The following is a 16,052-nucleotide window of genomic DNA, read 5'->3' on the forward strand; positions in this document are numbered from 1 at the left end:
ATCCAATATGTTTTGTTATATGAAAATAAATTTTCAGCCAAAGATACTCTTGTTCAATAGGCTTTGTTTCCAGAGGACATCATACTGTGATGCTACAAACTCCCACATGCAAGATTTCTGACACTTCTGGAGTGTTGAGCAGAATATAGACTGCACCTTTGCATTTGCAGAGTATTTAAATTCAGTGTGAAGGAATCTGGAGCCTCAAGAGACTCAAATGGTACACAATGTAACATATGCATACTTGCATATATATATATATATATTGCACAGTGGATTCTAAGTCAGGAAAAATGTGCTTTTTTTGGGCTGTTTTCTGAGATGCAGTACCTGAGATCTCTGTTGTCCGGACTGGACCAGGAAGATGACAGAGTCTCCAGCCCTGCGGATGGCCTCCACCGCCTGCTCATGGCTGGCATCTCTTAGGTCCACACCACACACCTTGGAAAAATCAACACACCCAATAGATATTGGACAAAAACACAATTTTCTCCACTCTTTCAACTAATATGTGTCATGATATGGCTAATAGGAGTGTGCCATATGGATCAAATCTGCCACATTTTCTGGAAATGGAATTTAAAAACAGTCTAGATATAGATCAAATAAATTAGACTGTCTGTTTTTAGGCTGATATAGTGAAATTACCCGAATTAACAAGGAATCAAGATGATGTGTCAATCATGTAAATCCCATAGTTCATTAAAGCTGTCTTCCTCATTAATTTCCAATATAGTCCACAAGGACCTAGTACAACAAGAGATCAAAATCTGATGTCTAATGGTCAGTGCTCCTTAAAATGTTCACAGTTCTTTTATCTTTTTGTTCTTTTGGATTTCCTCGTTACTGTAAATAAAAAATATTTACAAGATATGTGTAGGCAAGACACAGTGAGGTATATTATTGGGCACTTTATTAGTTTGTATAAAGAAGTTTTGCACCTAAAACACACTTAAAAAGTATTATTCACCTATTTAAATTCTGTTTCTTTGTTATATTGACAAAGTGTCAGTGTATTGTACAATGACAATAAAGCTAAACGTACCTACAGTAGATAATGGGTTAGAGCAAATAGCATTGTCTGGTTATTTAGGCAACAGGATTGTTCATTTCTATATCATATTATTATCAAATTGTCATCGTTCAATACCACAGAGTCCACAAACAATACCAGATGAGTGCAAATTCAGCCACAACACACACACAGAATACAGTGTATGACCACATGCTAATGAAGCAGAAACACTTCCTTTTTTGATTTCTTTTCAGTCTCTCTGCCACACACACACACACACACACACACACACACACACACACACACACACACACACACACACACAGACACACACTTCTTTTTCCTGTAATAGGTGTGTCTCTTCCTCTGTCTCTGCAATACCCACACAGTTAAGCACACACACATACCTCTAGTATCCTGTCTCCAGTCCGTAGGGTACCATTATGTGCTGCCGGGCTGTCGGGGCTGATGTGCTTGATGAAGACTCCCCTCATCATCTCTCCACTGCTCAGTCTTCGGCCCATGCCTCTGCCTCCCATTATGCTGATGCCCAGGGACTGGCCTGGTGCTCGAGTCAGCCGCAAACTAGAACACAAAGCAGGATACAAGGAACATCCACACAAAGTGCAGAGCTGTTAATCCTTCTTATATTATATGTACAGTGATGATGAATGCATGTCTTCTGTATGCCTGATGACAACCATTTGAAACATTACTGCAAAAATGCACAAGAAGGAGAATTAATCCAATGCTTTTTTTTCTTTCAGTCTCCCTCTGTCTGCTGCTTAGGGATTCAGAGATTAAGTCAAAACAATAGAATATTATACCTGCCAGAGAGAGAGACACACAAAAGCTGGTCTTTGCATGCACTGCAGCTTATGTGATTTATCCAAGGGGGGATGCAGTCATAAATGCGATAAATACAGGTTGTGAAAGTAGTCGCTCTCTCTGGGCCTAAGAAATATGAGCATGTTGAGTTGGCACTGTGCTGCTCTATCCCTGCTGTGAACATAACCTGAGCACACTAGGATTTCGCTAAGCCTTCTCTGGTAGAAAGAGGATAAAGGGCATCATGGGCAGAGTTTTGAAAAAAAAGGCAGATAATGTAAAATCTGAATAAAATCTGATAAAAAGACTGTTATTTACATCACTGATTCACTTACCTTCTGGGTTGATCCCAAGTCACCGTGGTATGAGAATGGAGCTCCCGTTCTCCCTCCTCTTTACCATCCACCTTTATCTCCGCCTTCATCTTTGTAACTTTCCCATCTACACTACTCTTGTCCCTTTTCTCTCCCACAGTCTCTCCATCTTCTTTTCCTTCCCCTCTGTTCTTGTGAGGAAGAGATTTTGGAATCTGCCAACTGATGACAAAATAGCATGCATTATTATGTATACCACTGTTAATGCTCAAAACAGTTAACTCTCTGGTCATAAAATCTTATTTTTAACATTTTATTCCTATTATTTTATTTTATTTTATTTAAAACAAAGATGCATTCAGTTAATACTCATATAATAGCAAATTGTTAAATATTATTTCATTCCAGCCTCTCAGATGTAAGGATTTGTTGCTTTTCTCTTTCTTTTACGTCTATTTATGTCTGGACTGTTGATTGTAAAATAAATAAATAAAATTGGAAGACATCACTTTGAGCTCTGGAAAATTGTGACAAACATTTTTCCCAGTTTTCTGATGTTTTATATCCAAAAAAATAATCAATAGATTACTGTAATCCTTAATGAAAATAATCCTTAGTTGCTGCCTTCACTCGGTGAAATAAAGCGATCACGCTAGCAGACATTCTGTGGATAACAAGGCAGCTTTGACGTATTATGTTATTGTTTCCAGTCCTGACACACTGTAAAACACCGCCAAAAGTGACCTATATTGGTGGGGCCTTCAGAAGAAAATACACATTTTCTGCCCCGAGGTCACAGTAAGGAGGTAGTGTCTTTATATGTGTGTGTGCGTATGTGTGTGTTTGTGCATGTGATTGTTAACACACATTTTATACAGTATCTCTGTGTATATATATAGGTGTGTGTGTATGCGTGTGTGTGTGTGCGCGCCAAAGAAAGAGGTAGAGAAGGAAAGAATTTTTCATGAATATATTTAACGGCGGAGGGCTGTAATAAGCCCATGGAGGTGAGTGATAGTGGTGCTATCTGCGCAGCAGGAGCCTATAGCCAGTTAAGTTACAGAAGAGGGCAGAACAAATGGTTCCACCAGGGCTGAAAGAGAGTGGCCAGGAGAGGGGGACAAGACCAAAGCAGGGATGAGGAGGGAGAAAATGAGGTAAAGAGAAAAAGACCAGAAGAAGATGACTGAGGGAGAAAGAGAGAGATGAGAGATGGACATAGGCACAAAGAGTCAAGAAAGAAGTCTAGCTGAGAAGAGACAAAGACAATGTATCTAAAGATAAGAGCGAAGAAAAGGCTGCAGAGAGAAATGGGAGGGAGGGAGAGAGGAGAAAGGCAGAGGCAGGAAGATGGAGCGAAAGCAGGGACAGACAGAAGCGAAACAATTCATTTTCGCTGACAGTCAGCACTGAGATCCATAAGCGAATGGCTAAATATAACTCAGAGATTCAACATTCAGAGAAGCTTTTGCCTTTTACCACAAAAAAGAATGGAGAAGAGAAAATACGGACTGGAAGAGACACGCTGAGCTGGTTGCACAGTGAAACACATTGTTTCCTCATGGATACGGTTAATTAAAGTGTCAGATAATAACTCAGATCATTAGTATGACTTAAGCTGCTGGGTTACTGAAATGTGTGATGTGTTACGGTAATAAAATCCTGGCTGCTATAAAAATCAAAAGCCTGAGGATAACATATTAAAAGAACTCACCTCAGGCAGAATGTATAGCTGTTTCATAGTCTGAATTCTCTGCAGCAAACATATCAACATGTAATAAAGCTGGAGCCTTGAAGTCTAATAAACCCTGAGACAGGTTTATCCTGCACTTTGGGGCCAGAGTAGGGATTAGGTGACCATAAATAATAGGCTGAGACCTCTGGATCTTACATTACCTTGAGTCTGGGGCCAGGTTGATGGTGGGGCCTTTGAATGAAACAGAGGCTCTGACTACTGCTGGATCTGGAGCTGCAGCTTTAAATGCAACTGAGGCAGGGTGTTTGAGGGTGGATGAAGCTGGAGACGGAGCTACACCTCTGACTGGACCGAGGGAACTGGCCGGGGCCGAGGCAGGTTCTGGAGATGGGTTTGGTGGGGTGGGTGAGGAAGAGGCGATGTCTGCTGCGATGGATGCCAGAGAGGGTAAACACAGATAGGTACGATACTCATCCACCTGATGGGCCGGGACATAGGTTATGCTGAGGGGAAGGGGATTGTGGGAAAAGAAATGTGGGGGTGGGGTGAAAACATTTTAAATGTTAATATTATTTAAGTCCTCCCATCACTCTGTTTTTACAGCTGCACATTCATTTAACTTTCAGCGCCAAACAATGACTAGGATGACAGGGAACAAGACAAGTGACACTTAGTGAATGGTTTCTGTACAGGATAGATGGATTATTACCTCTGCAACTGACAGTGAGAATAATGGGATGTTATTGTATAAAGAAGCAGTCTGACATTTTGGAAAATCTTGTATTCGCTTTCTTATCGAGAGCTAGGTGAGAAGACTGATACCGCTCTCATGTCTGCATTATATACATATGAAGCTACAGTGAGCAGTTAGCTTAGCTTAGCATAAAGACTGGATACAGGGGAAAATAGCTAGCCTGGTTCCGTCCAAAGGTACAAAAATCTGCCAACTAGCGCATGTAAAGCTCACGTTATCTATCTTGTATCATTTCTGTTTAATCTGTGCAAAAAACAAAGTTTAAAAATGAAATAGTTGTGGTTGAATGAGTTTTAAGGTTTTATGTATGGGACTATTTTTTGGCCGGACATGGTGACTTCCTGGAGTCTTGTTGTCACTGTGAGGTTGAGTGAGAGTGCTATTCACCGTCTCAACTAACTTTCTGTAAGAAAGCAAATAAGCGTTTTTTCCTATTATATAATTGTCATCGTTTTTAACCATAACAATTACGCACCAGTGAATAAGAGAGAGGAAAGCTGGACACCTGAAGTATGTTAAATAACGCCAAATAATTATTATCTCCTGAAAAAACAACCAATAAAGAACCACTAACATTTACTGAGGCTGCTGCCTTACATGCCAAATGTTTTTAAGTGCTCTAAAATTATAGATGTGCTTCACTCCACCAACAATGCTTGTACTGCAGCTGGTACAAGATGAAAAGAAAAATGGAAAGAAAGTGACTAAATGTACACTTGTCACAAAAGATGCATTTCTGATTCTAGACAGTTCTAAGGGTTTCTGAATCACAACATTTATGATAAAAAAAAAAGCATTTTGCATAATCCCCGGATCTTTCTAAGCTATGGCGTAATCAAAGTCATTTAACTGAAGTGTCAAGGGCATCATTAAAGCCCCCAACCCCCCCTCCCACTTCCATTCTTGTGTGACGCTACCAGTAGACATGCTGGTTGAATCTGCTGAAAGAGCCAATTTCTCTGTTCCACTCATGGTGGCAGATTGAATATGGAGGTCTTCTACGCTAAGCTGTTGTGACTGAGCCGTGTGGACAGCCTGTCTTGTCTCAACAGAGGCAGTTTGATAGTGACAAGCCCTCACCCTTCTATGTCTGTCTTATTCTGAGGCTGCCAAAGCAACTCATCTGCCTCCACTCTCTGTTAGTTTGTCTGCAGTGCTGTCAGGAGGAGGCAGTGTGAGCATGTGTGTGTGGGAGTTTGTGTGTGTGTGTGGTGTGTGTGTGTGTGTGTGTGTGTGTGTGTGTGTGTGTTTGTGCATGGAATAGAGAAAGACAGAATGCAAGTGTGTGTCCATCTGCGTGTGTATTGTGTGTACATCTATGAGTGGCTCTTTAAAACGCTCTTTTATTCAGAAGCGCACTGTTCAAGGTGAGATGAGTGATGAATTATTCAGAGATATTTCCCATTGCCGAAAAAAGGTGTTTTTGGAGGTTAGACCATTGAAAGGCTGTGTATGTGTGTGTAAGTATGCGTATGTGTGTGCCTGTAAAAGCAAGAGAGAGAGAGAGAGAGAGAGGGAGAAAGAGACAGAAAGGTTGAGGGAGAGTGAGTGGGTGTTTTGCAGGGCAGCAGGGTGGTGGAGGTGGGGCACATCTCCAATCAGCCAAACAAGCATTGTCAATGTGGAGCCATAACTGCTGATGTTAGAACAAGTAATAATTTACCCAATTTACCTTCAGGCAATCTTTAAAATTTCATCATCTAATCTAATTTAACATGACTGCAGTGCCTCAGTCAACTATGACTGCAGTGTCAAAAACAAGGTGGTAATGGAGATCCAAAGTGAAACAAGATCATTTATACATGATGGTGTAGTGAAAGTCATGTTTGCGATTGCGGAGAGCACAAATTTATGTTTATGATGTACATATACTCACTCATTCGAGTCACACAGACCGTCAAGATCTGCATGGGTAGATCTAGAAAACGTGAGCAGTATTCAATTACTTTTATTCCTCAGTGGTTGATTGTTTTCTGCATTCCCAAAGGAGCTTTCTACATTCACTCTAAACTAAGAAGTCTGGCTTTTCTCATTTTTCAAGCAAAGACGTGTTGGAACTATTACAAGGGGGAAAGTGCATATGAATGTATTATAAATAACTGCACTAAATAACTGACTGGAATCTGTTTTAAATGTGCCACCCACATGTCCTAGTTTAACGCTGGGCCCAATGCAAGGCCTTGCTTTGTGTCGTAGGTTGTGGCCACCACATGTTATGTGTTACATTACATTATCAGTTATATTGTAACCTACACAATTCATGCTGGTGAGGTAGTAACAGCTGTTAAAAGGCACAGCACTGTGTGGTTGCATTGAAACTCAAAATGGATTATATGCAGAGATACGGATGATGATATTATTCAAAAATACCATATATATAATATATTTATAATTATATGCAACAAATTTCAGTATATCAGTATCTGGTGAGCCAGCATGCACAACAGCAGCACCCTGACTCGGTTTGTTTTGAAGAGAGTGGAACGTTAAATAGTATCATTGGTAACACGTGTTTACCCTACTATTTCCTCTCAAAATAGCTGCTGTGACAAAGGTCTTTTGAAAGCATTTCATTTCCCATGATGACTTATTGATAGCTTCATACTGAGTCAAGACCAGCATCTAGTTAAGATGAATTTGCGATTCTAAAGATACTATGTGTAAGGATGTAGAATTTTATATTGAAGAATACCACAATAAAATGTGTTCTATATAATAAAACTCAATTTTGCGAGTTTCCTGTATATCATACAGGGGTTTTCATTTATTGTGTTTATAGTGTGGGCTTGTTCAGACTGCTTCGTCAAAATGTCTCTGGTCCTATTTGTTTTATCACACCTACTTTATTGGGTTTGAAGAGTGACACCTTTATCATTTGGCCTGGTGATTTAATGTAAATCCAACATAGCTCAACTTCATCCTGAGCAGATGTCCAATTCACCAGAATAAGTGAAAACACCTGTGTGGGTGTGCAGGGTCTTTATCACAGAATACATTTTGACATGTCACGGTAGAAAAAGCACAGGTCTAAATAATCAAATGAATGATGGCTGAATCCAATTTAGCTGCTTTGTTTTTTGGGGTCCTGATATTGTCTCTGCTGGCTCACTGTCACACTGTCATGACTAGAATGAAGCCATCGCTAATTTTATTAGTAACACCTGTGCTACCATGACAGTCAAAATGTCTGCTTTGATAAAGACCTAGTAAAACCTATCCAAAATAATTCTTTTAACATTACACTTTGACTTTTTTTTGGCTGAAAACAACCCCCCTGCCCAAACATTAACAACAACAAAATCTTTACATTTACAGCTGTGTGACTGTACTTGATGTCAGATCCATTTACTACAACAATTAGGAAATGTCAAGATTAAAGCAGCTTTTGAGCCACTGTAAACAGTGTTGCACTGGCAGCCGCTGAGTGGTTTTTGATACAGGTTGAGGATTATTGAGATCAGGTGATCCAAAGAGAGCCAAGTGATGTTGTGTGAGAAAACTTTCATTAACTTATGTGGGGTACACCGTGATGTAATAACATGATCACCTGTTGTTTTTGTTCAGCCCAGTACAGAGCTCTCTACATAACGTAATGCTGTTGGACAGTGACTGGCTCCTCACCTCATCTCTGGCCCTATGACAGAGTGTTTCCGGAGCATGGCCCTGGCCCTGGCGTTGGTCTGGTTGGAGGTAGGTTCTCCGTTGATGGCCAAGATGGCGTCCCCAACCCCCAGCCTGCCATCCTGGCTAACAGAGCCCCCCTGGACCACACTGCGTACCAGCATGCCTGAGCCGTCCTTGATAGCACTCACCGACATCCCTGCCAACACGCACACACATACACAGACACACACACACACACACACACGAACACAGGTGAGTGGAGGGTTGGCTAAGGCTGCTTTGACTGCATGCCAAACAGACAGTCGCACAAACAAACACCTGACAGTGGCATAATCAGCATAATCAAGACAGACACTAGGCAGATTAGCACACAAACATGGCTACACATGCTTGACATTTACACGGCATCATCCTTCACAGCCACACTTGCAGAAGGTGCACAAACACAACCACACACACTCACACCCAGATCGGGCACAGGGCACAGGTGACTTGAGGGGTAGCACATGCCAGTCGCACAAACACCTGACTTTGGCATTATCAAATTGGACGCTAGGCAGATTACACAAACACTTAATTAATGCAAACAGGCAGAAGCAGGTAAGTCAGGCATCACGCTCAGACACAAACACACACACCTCATGCACACACATACACACACTGCGGATGGCTACAACAAATTAGGAAGTCTAGCCAATGGCGCCTGTGTGCTACATTTCTGTCTAAAGGAGGACTAAGCACATCCACAACACTATGGTTGTACATAATTTGAAGTTGGTCAAAGAAATGACTTTGTGCTTATTTTTGATCAAATAAATAGTTTATTGTTTCTTGGTATTACATTCAAATTACAATACAATCATAGTGCCTGGAATACAATGGACTGGAGACACAGCTACTGAAACTGACAAAACAAACATAAGACACACATTTCAAAGACATGAGAGGAAGTCTGAAGTCATAATGATCAATGTCTCAAAATCCAGAGGTGTTGAAATATTATAACACAGCATAAAAATACATTTTTCTATTACAAAACTCTGCTGCAAAAACATTTCATAATAATCTATTTTAAATTCCCATGGAAATTTCCATATGCAAATTGATTTGTTTTGCTCTCAACAAAAAGTTTGTTAGGGTACCACAAACTTACAGTAAGTGCAGTAGGTTTACACCATTCAAGAAAAAGCAAAGACTTCGAAATAGGCTGCTTATATTCATGTTTTTAGACGAACAAGGCAAGAATAAAAGACCTCATTTTAGTCCATCAAACCTTTTCCTTTAACAAGCTGCTCTAAAAGCCATACAGTCCTTGTAGTACAAACCAACCATACAATGTACATACTGTACATGTTACGTTAGCATGTCTCAACTCCAAAATTGGGCATAAAGTCATAGTTACGTAATGGATAGAACTGTACATGGCACCCAATAACAGGAAGTATGTAAAGTGGTACAAATAAATATTGTACTACAATACTACATAGAAACCCCCCCGTATTCAGGCCTTACAGATACAGACCATAACTCTGCCCAAGAGGAAGCCTTTGCTAAATAACCAAAAACACAGAAAATCTGTAAACCCTCCAGAAAACCATGCAACATGAAATATCTCAGCAAGAAGACCTACAATATTTTAAACAAAAGAAAACCAAAGAATGTAGTAACACAGACTGAAGGTTATGACCTTGAGTTTCTCAACCTAAGAACATTTACATAATTTTAAACTTTCACACACACACAAGTGTGCAATGCCTTATTAGAGAACGTTTACATACTACAAATGAGTTTGTTCCCTTATGCTTTGCATAGCGCCCTCAGATGAAAGTGCAGGAGTGCCTGGACACAACACCCTGTTGTTTCCTTCCTGTCATGTTTGAACAGCCAGACATTGGACTTGCTCTTGGAGCAGTAAAGACAATGTACTCTCAACACTAAAGTATAAAAACACATATAGTTCAGTCAAATAAATATACTTATTGGTTTTAATATTACTTCTTAAGATTATTTCACATTACTTTGACCCCCATACTAGCCTCTCGGACAAACACACACACATACAGTACACACACACACACACACACACACACACATACACACAGTAATCATCGCCTCTCTCAGGTATGAGGAGCACATAACTTCACCACTCCTCTTCAGGGCAGTCGTCATCACCACCGCCTATTAGCGTCATTATTGCCATGCCAGCGACGTACACACACCAAGACACCATCACCATGAGAAAGACGGAGAACATACCAAGGCTACGGTTGCCCCGGACAACAGTGATTGTCCTCTCAAAGCTGGTGCGGGGGGGCAGTGGAGGTGCTTGCTGCCTATCGTCATCTTCCATGATGCCGAAACGATGACGCAGCTGATTTTCCTAAGAGACAGCAGAGGGCATGGGTGAGTAAGAGCATGACAGTGGGACGAGCAGGTATAACGTTTACCATGTTCACCATTGGTTAAGTATGTTAGCATGCTAACATGCTAATTAGCAAGAAATGCAAAGTACAGCTGAGGCTACCACGCAAGGGGAAAAGTCAGAGCTTGAATATCTGTAGAAAGGTTCACGACAATGCATCAAATAGTTGGCAAGATATTTCACTCTGAGCCACAAATGTGAACCTCATCCAATATTGGTTGAGGTGTTTAACTTGTTGAGATATTTAAGTCTGGATTAACCAACAGGCCGACTGACCAACTGAGAGATTGACATTCCTAGAGCCTTGCTGCTAACATGGCTAAAAAGTCAAGAGTGGAACAAATAACAGGGCCATAGAGAAGCAGCCATTATGATGGAATTGCAGAACAGAGGCTTTGTGGAACATTACATGGAGCAAATCTTACAACTTCTAGAAAAGTAATACATATTGCAAAGATAACGTGGGTCTAAAGTCCTACTATCATCACAACCAATCAGATTTCTGGTATGAGACAAAAAGTACTTCAAACAACTATTAACTCTCCAAGGTGAAGGCCTTTGGAGTAATTCTGAAATGTAAAACATGCAAGAAGGTAGACTTCTTTGGTCCCCCCCGGCACTTCCCAAAGAAAAAGGGCAACGAGGAGATCGTCTTTGAACCTTCACAGAAAGTACAAGCAGCACTGAAGTTCTGAAGCTACCTTTGCAACAAGCCAGTCTTTGATGAGAACACAGTGACACTTGCTGCTCTGAGTCTCTTTGTGTGTGTGTGTGGTGTAGCCTGGTGTAGCACTGTTTGTCCTTGTGCTACACCAGGTGCCAATGTCGTGCAAGCGGTAAGCACTTTCCATTGAAAGGTAATTGTGGATAATTAAGCAAAAGCGAGAACAAAAGGCTGCCTCAATAGGATTGAGTTGAAGCCACAATGGAGCAACAAGTCTTTGACACTGAGCACTTTCTCTATACCTGACCCAGTGATACTGATACAGGTGGCTCTAAGCTCCCCACTATAGAACGTGAGCAGAGAGAGCAGACACTGTCATAGTAATCTCCTTTAGAGCAACTAAAATGGCTACCCACAGAATCTCGGGTTTGCATGGTAATGAGCAATGCTTCCTGTGCGATGGACTGTAACATTCAGACTGCTGCAGTGTTACTGTAACTGTCACTGCAAAGATGTTTCCTGCTGAGTCTAAAGCATCAAGCAAGAATATTTTACAAGAATCCTGTTAGATGAATGTGCACGATTGTTGAACAATTATGAACAAAATAACATTTTAAACTACTTAATTTCAACAAGGACAGTACATTTTCTGCACATAAAACCGGTGCTATAAAAAATGGACAACCTCTGCCCTAACTTTTTGTCAAATCTAAGAGACAAACAAACTGCCCTTTACTCTCCTGTGGATCCAAGTTCTGCTGTTTTTCTGACCACGAAAGCCAAAAACTGAGCAGAAAGTATGTACAAAGAACTGACCTGCAATATTTCATTTTACTGATGTTCATGTTGTGTTGTATGACGTACCGTTGTCGTGTAATGCTGCTGGGTGATGCTGTTGTCCTCAGAGTTGAAAGTGTTGGTGTTAGCGTCCCCTGCCTCAGCTAGCAGGCTGACCTGAGTGTGGCTGTCAGTGTCATCGCAGGAAGCCCGCGTGCTCCTCTCTGAGATGGGCGTTAAGCCACCACACAGTTCCAGCTGAGAATACAAAATTCAAAGTTGAAACTAAGGAGTTTGTAAAAAAAACAAAAACTGGCTATGTGCTTAAAAGTGGGTAAATTCACATGGAAGCAAACAGGCTAAAGAAGGTGACTGTAAATTAGACACCCTCTTCTCCTCTCCCCTTCTCTCTCCATCTGTAGTGTGGTCGAGCATTGTGTTCATCTCTCAGCTGCATTAAATATTCAGACGGCCTGTAACTGGATTCTCTGCTCCTTGTTACTAAGCCACAGTCCACAACAAAAGGGGGAGGAAATACTGTACTTGCAAGAAAAAAACATACATTTAAGTAATTGTCCTGCCTGTCAGTGGAAATGAATGTATTTTTTTATGAGTTTATTAATATACAATTTCATTTTGGTAAATCATTTTATGAAAAAAAATCCACTTTTGAGTTCATGAGTCCATAGACTGCAGCCCATGATAATTAATGTGTGTTTCAGAACAAATTTCCTAGATGAACATAGGGTTGGGCAATGTGGTGATATATACTGTATGACAATATATCATCAGTTTTTGCCATACAATTTATACTTTAGTATTATTTTACCCAACAGTTTCTGATTTAATCTTCAAGAAAACTTACTTCAACATGATTTATATTGATATTGCTAAAATGGAAATTTACCTCCTTATCAAATTGAATTAAGTGCTAAATTCAGGATGTGAACTACAGGGGAAGCCAGCGGGAGCTTTGCTCCTCTTAATATAACACAAGCTCCCCAGAAAACATGAGTTGTGAAATTTTGTGGGGCGGGGGCTCTCAGAAATATATTATATATATTGTCAATATGCTATTTTTTCCATGCACTTCTATCTCTTTGTATCTTCATCATCATGAATCATGTATAAATTAGACTATTAGACATATGATTCATGCATTAGAGTGATCTAATTCATTTTAATAAAGACACCAGCATGCATGCTTTTCTTGCCATCACCACTGAAGAGCATCACAATATCATAAACTCTACTCGCTTTCACTCAGAGATCCTTTTCTTAGTCCCACTCAGTTTGCATGCTGAATTGCTATTATTCATTGCTCTGTTTTGTAGTCAGCATACTGTGAGTCAATCACAAGCAGCCACCCCCCCATACTATAAGAAATCGTGATCTCCCCGAAAAACCATGGTACAGTTTGCACACTAATAAAATTTCTCTTTACATACCGGCAGTGGTTTGGCAACTCCAATGTGGACAGGGCCATAGCCGGTGGACTTCAGGACGTGCACGGCATAATCCAGGCTGGAGCCTTCCAAGTCGGTTTCATTAACAAACATGAGTCGGTCACCAGGTAGCAGGCGGCCATCACGATCTGCTACACCTCCAGCCACCAAGGACCGGATTACAAGAACTGTTTTAGTGGCATCTTCTGGATCCTAGAGTTTGACATAAGGATGGAGCGGATGGTTTGCTGAAGATATACATGTAAAAATCTAAGATAAATTAGCTACATTGTGGATTGAAAAGACAGTTGAATGCAGTTAAACCATAGAATAACAGAACAAGTGTATAGTACAAAAGAAAATGGATGGGGGGGGGACTATTTCATTATACATGATTTTTGCTACAGATTGAACGTGTATTTAATCTAAAATGGAACAGCAATTTAGAGAGTACTCAACAGTTTAGAGCACAAATATAGAGAATACAAGGAGTCCACATGCTTCTATATTTTCTTAGTATGTGTTCATCCTATCCAACCTGACACTGATATTCTTAGACTGCAGCCTATTCCAGTCGGTTCTATTTGTAGAAAGGCTCAGGGGCATGTCTCTGACCTGGTAGTCCAGGATACTGAAGCCCAGTCCCGACTCGCCTTTCTCCAGCTCAACCACCTGAGCCTCTCTTTCCCACATGGCCAGAGGAGGTGACATGGGGGGCACACCACGCTTGGTGATGTCCTCAGCCGTAGGACAGGGAATGACACAGCCCTGGTCCAACTGGGACGAGCAGAGGGGAGAGAGAGGACACAGGAAAGGGGATCAATTTGCAAGAAAGTGTCACGTTGGTGGCGTGTCTGACGTTGTTTAAATTTGTGTAACAATTCTAACATGGTTCATCCATTCATTCATGTATCCCTTTACTTTGTCATTGAACTCGGCCAGCAGCTCTTTCAGGGTGAGACGGACATCATCGTCGTCATCTTCCTCATCGCTGTCGGGAATTACAGGGGGTACGATGCGAGAACACACCAGGCAAACGTGCATCGGCAGCTCCTTCAAAATATTGACCACCTCCTTATGTGTCTCTCCAATGAGAGGGATCCCATTCACCTGCCAGGAAGACACATTCATTATTTCTAAACTGGATATTCCTATGGTCAGTGATTGGCTGAGTCATGCTTCTAGCTTTTGAAAAATACCTGTACTGCTAATCAAAGGTTAAAGAAAAAGACTTTATTGTATATTTGTGTCTGTCTGTAACTGTTTCTATGAGTGTACATGACTAAATCAGCCCTAAAATTTGATATCTTGAGTGGTATTTCAGTTTTTGGTATCATGGTGCAATTAATGGTCAGGGTACATCAAGCCACAGAAAAAACAATTAAAGCTGAAAGCAGTAACCACGTGAGGCTCGTATAAAAACGGAACTGGACAATGGTTTTCCCGCACTGATGTTGTCTGAAGGAGATCAAAGGGTTGAGCTGCAACACAGATGTCTGCTGTGCACTCAAAGCTACAAAGAACACAAGCTAGTTTGTAGTGCTTTCTATATTGCGAGCAAAGCTACAGTACATTGTCCAAGAGTTCATCAGACTGCTCATCATGATGAGCGATACGTGTGGGTGCGTGAACTTGCCCAGTGGAGGGGGAGGAGGGCGAGCCCCCCCCCCCACTACAGTACAAGCACAAATACACAGAGGCACACATACTCACACCCACCTTCTTATGACTGTCTATTGCTGCCTTAAGGGAAAAAGTTGCATACTGTACTTGACAATGTGTGGTGTTTACTGCAGATTTATTTTTATTTTATTTTTCATTTTCGTTTTAAAATTCAGTTTAGTTTCAGTAAGTTTCCAGAGTGGGTTTGCACAGTAAGTTTAGTTTTTAGTGTTGGTAAATGGTAAATGTTCAGGTTTAGTTAAGCTTATTAGTTTTGATTTTTTATTGTAATATGGGTGATATTTGTGGAAGGCAAGGTTTAAAAAGTTCAGACATCCCAGTCTCAATAAAAACACTTTCTTATTCTTGTCGTCTTGACAAATTAACAAAGACTAAAACTAAAGACATTTCCTATATATTTTTATTTCATTTAGTTCACTAAAATACTAAATTAAAATATTTTTCCACACTTGGTTTTGGTTAACAAGTTAACTATAATGTAAAATGAAAAAAATACACAAATTGAGCACAGCATGAGTTTAGGCCAGCCATGAAGTCAGGCTCAGCTCACAGAACAAGCTCTGCTGTATCTGATTTAATCAATGTCCTTTCTGTTGTCATTGATGCCTGCTCTGTTCTGTACCCTGGGGGTCTTTGCTGCTGCTCTCCTTGTCTTAGGCTTTCCATATATGCACTTGGAAGGGCAAGGAGCTCCCAGAACAGAGCCATATTGCCAAATATAACATTGTGCATTTGGAAATAAAGTTTTCTTTTTAAAAAAGTTTTCCTGACTAAACTATATGTTATGGTTTAGTATAGTAAGAAACTATCGCTAATCCATCAGTTCCACA

General features: G+C 40.6%; 1 protein-coding gene across 6 annotated transcripts in view; it reads right to left on the reverse strand.

The window, feature by feature from the left end:
• Window positions 1-16,052, reverse strand: part of si:dkey-92j12.5 (multiple PDZ domain protein) — a 40,537-nt gene that overhangs the window by 15,225 nt on the left and 9,260 nt on the right. For 5 of the 6 annotated variants that reach the window (XM_051385269.1, XM_051385270.1, XM_051385267.1 and 2 more), the window contains 11 exons: window positions 14,461-14,649; window positions 14,155-14,316; window positions 13,543-13,752; window positions 12,182-12,352; window positions 10,488-10,611; window positions 8,229-8,427; window positions 6,484-6,525; window positions 4,054-4,356; window positions 2,179-2,379; window positions 1,423-1,600; window positions 331-441 (listed from right to left, as the gene is read on the reverse strand). In XM_051385269.1, coding sequence (XP_051241229.1) covers window positions 331-441; window positions 1,423-1,600; window positions 2,179-2,379; window positions 4,054-4,356; window positions 6,484-6,525; window positions 8,229-8,427; window positions 10,488-10,611; window positions 12,182-12,352; window positions 13,543-13,752; window positions 14,155-14,316; window positions 14,461-14,649 — 1,890 coding nt within the window. The remainder of the gene's footprint in view (window positions 1-330; window positions 442-1,422; window positions 1,601-2,178; window positions 2,380-4,053; window positions 4,357-6,483; window positions 6,526-8,228; window positions 8,428-10,487; window positions 10,612-12,181; window positions 12,353-13,542; window positions 13,753-14,154; window positions 14,317-14,460; window positions 14,650-16,052) is intronic. The other variant, XM_051385268.1, reaches the window with a different exon arrangement.

This window comes from Dicentrarchus labrax, unplaced genomic scaffold, assembly GCF_905237075.1.
Source record: "Dicentrarchus labrax unplaced genomic scaffold, dlabrax2021, whole genome shotgun sequence".
Taxonomy (NCBI): domain Eukaryota; kingdom Metazoa; phylum Chordata; class Actinopteri; family Moronidae; genus Dicentrarchus; species Dicentrarchus labrax.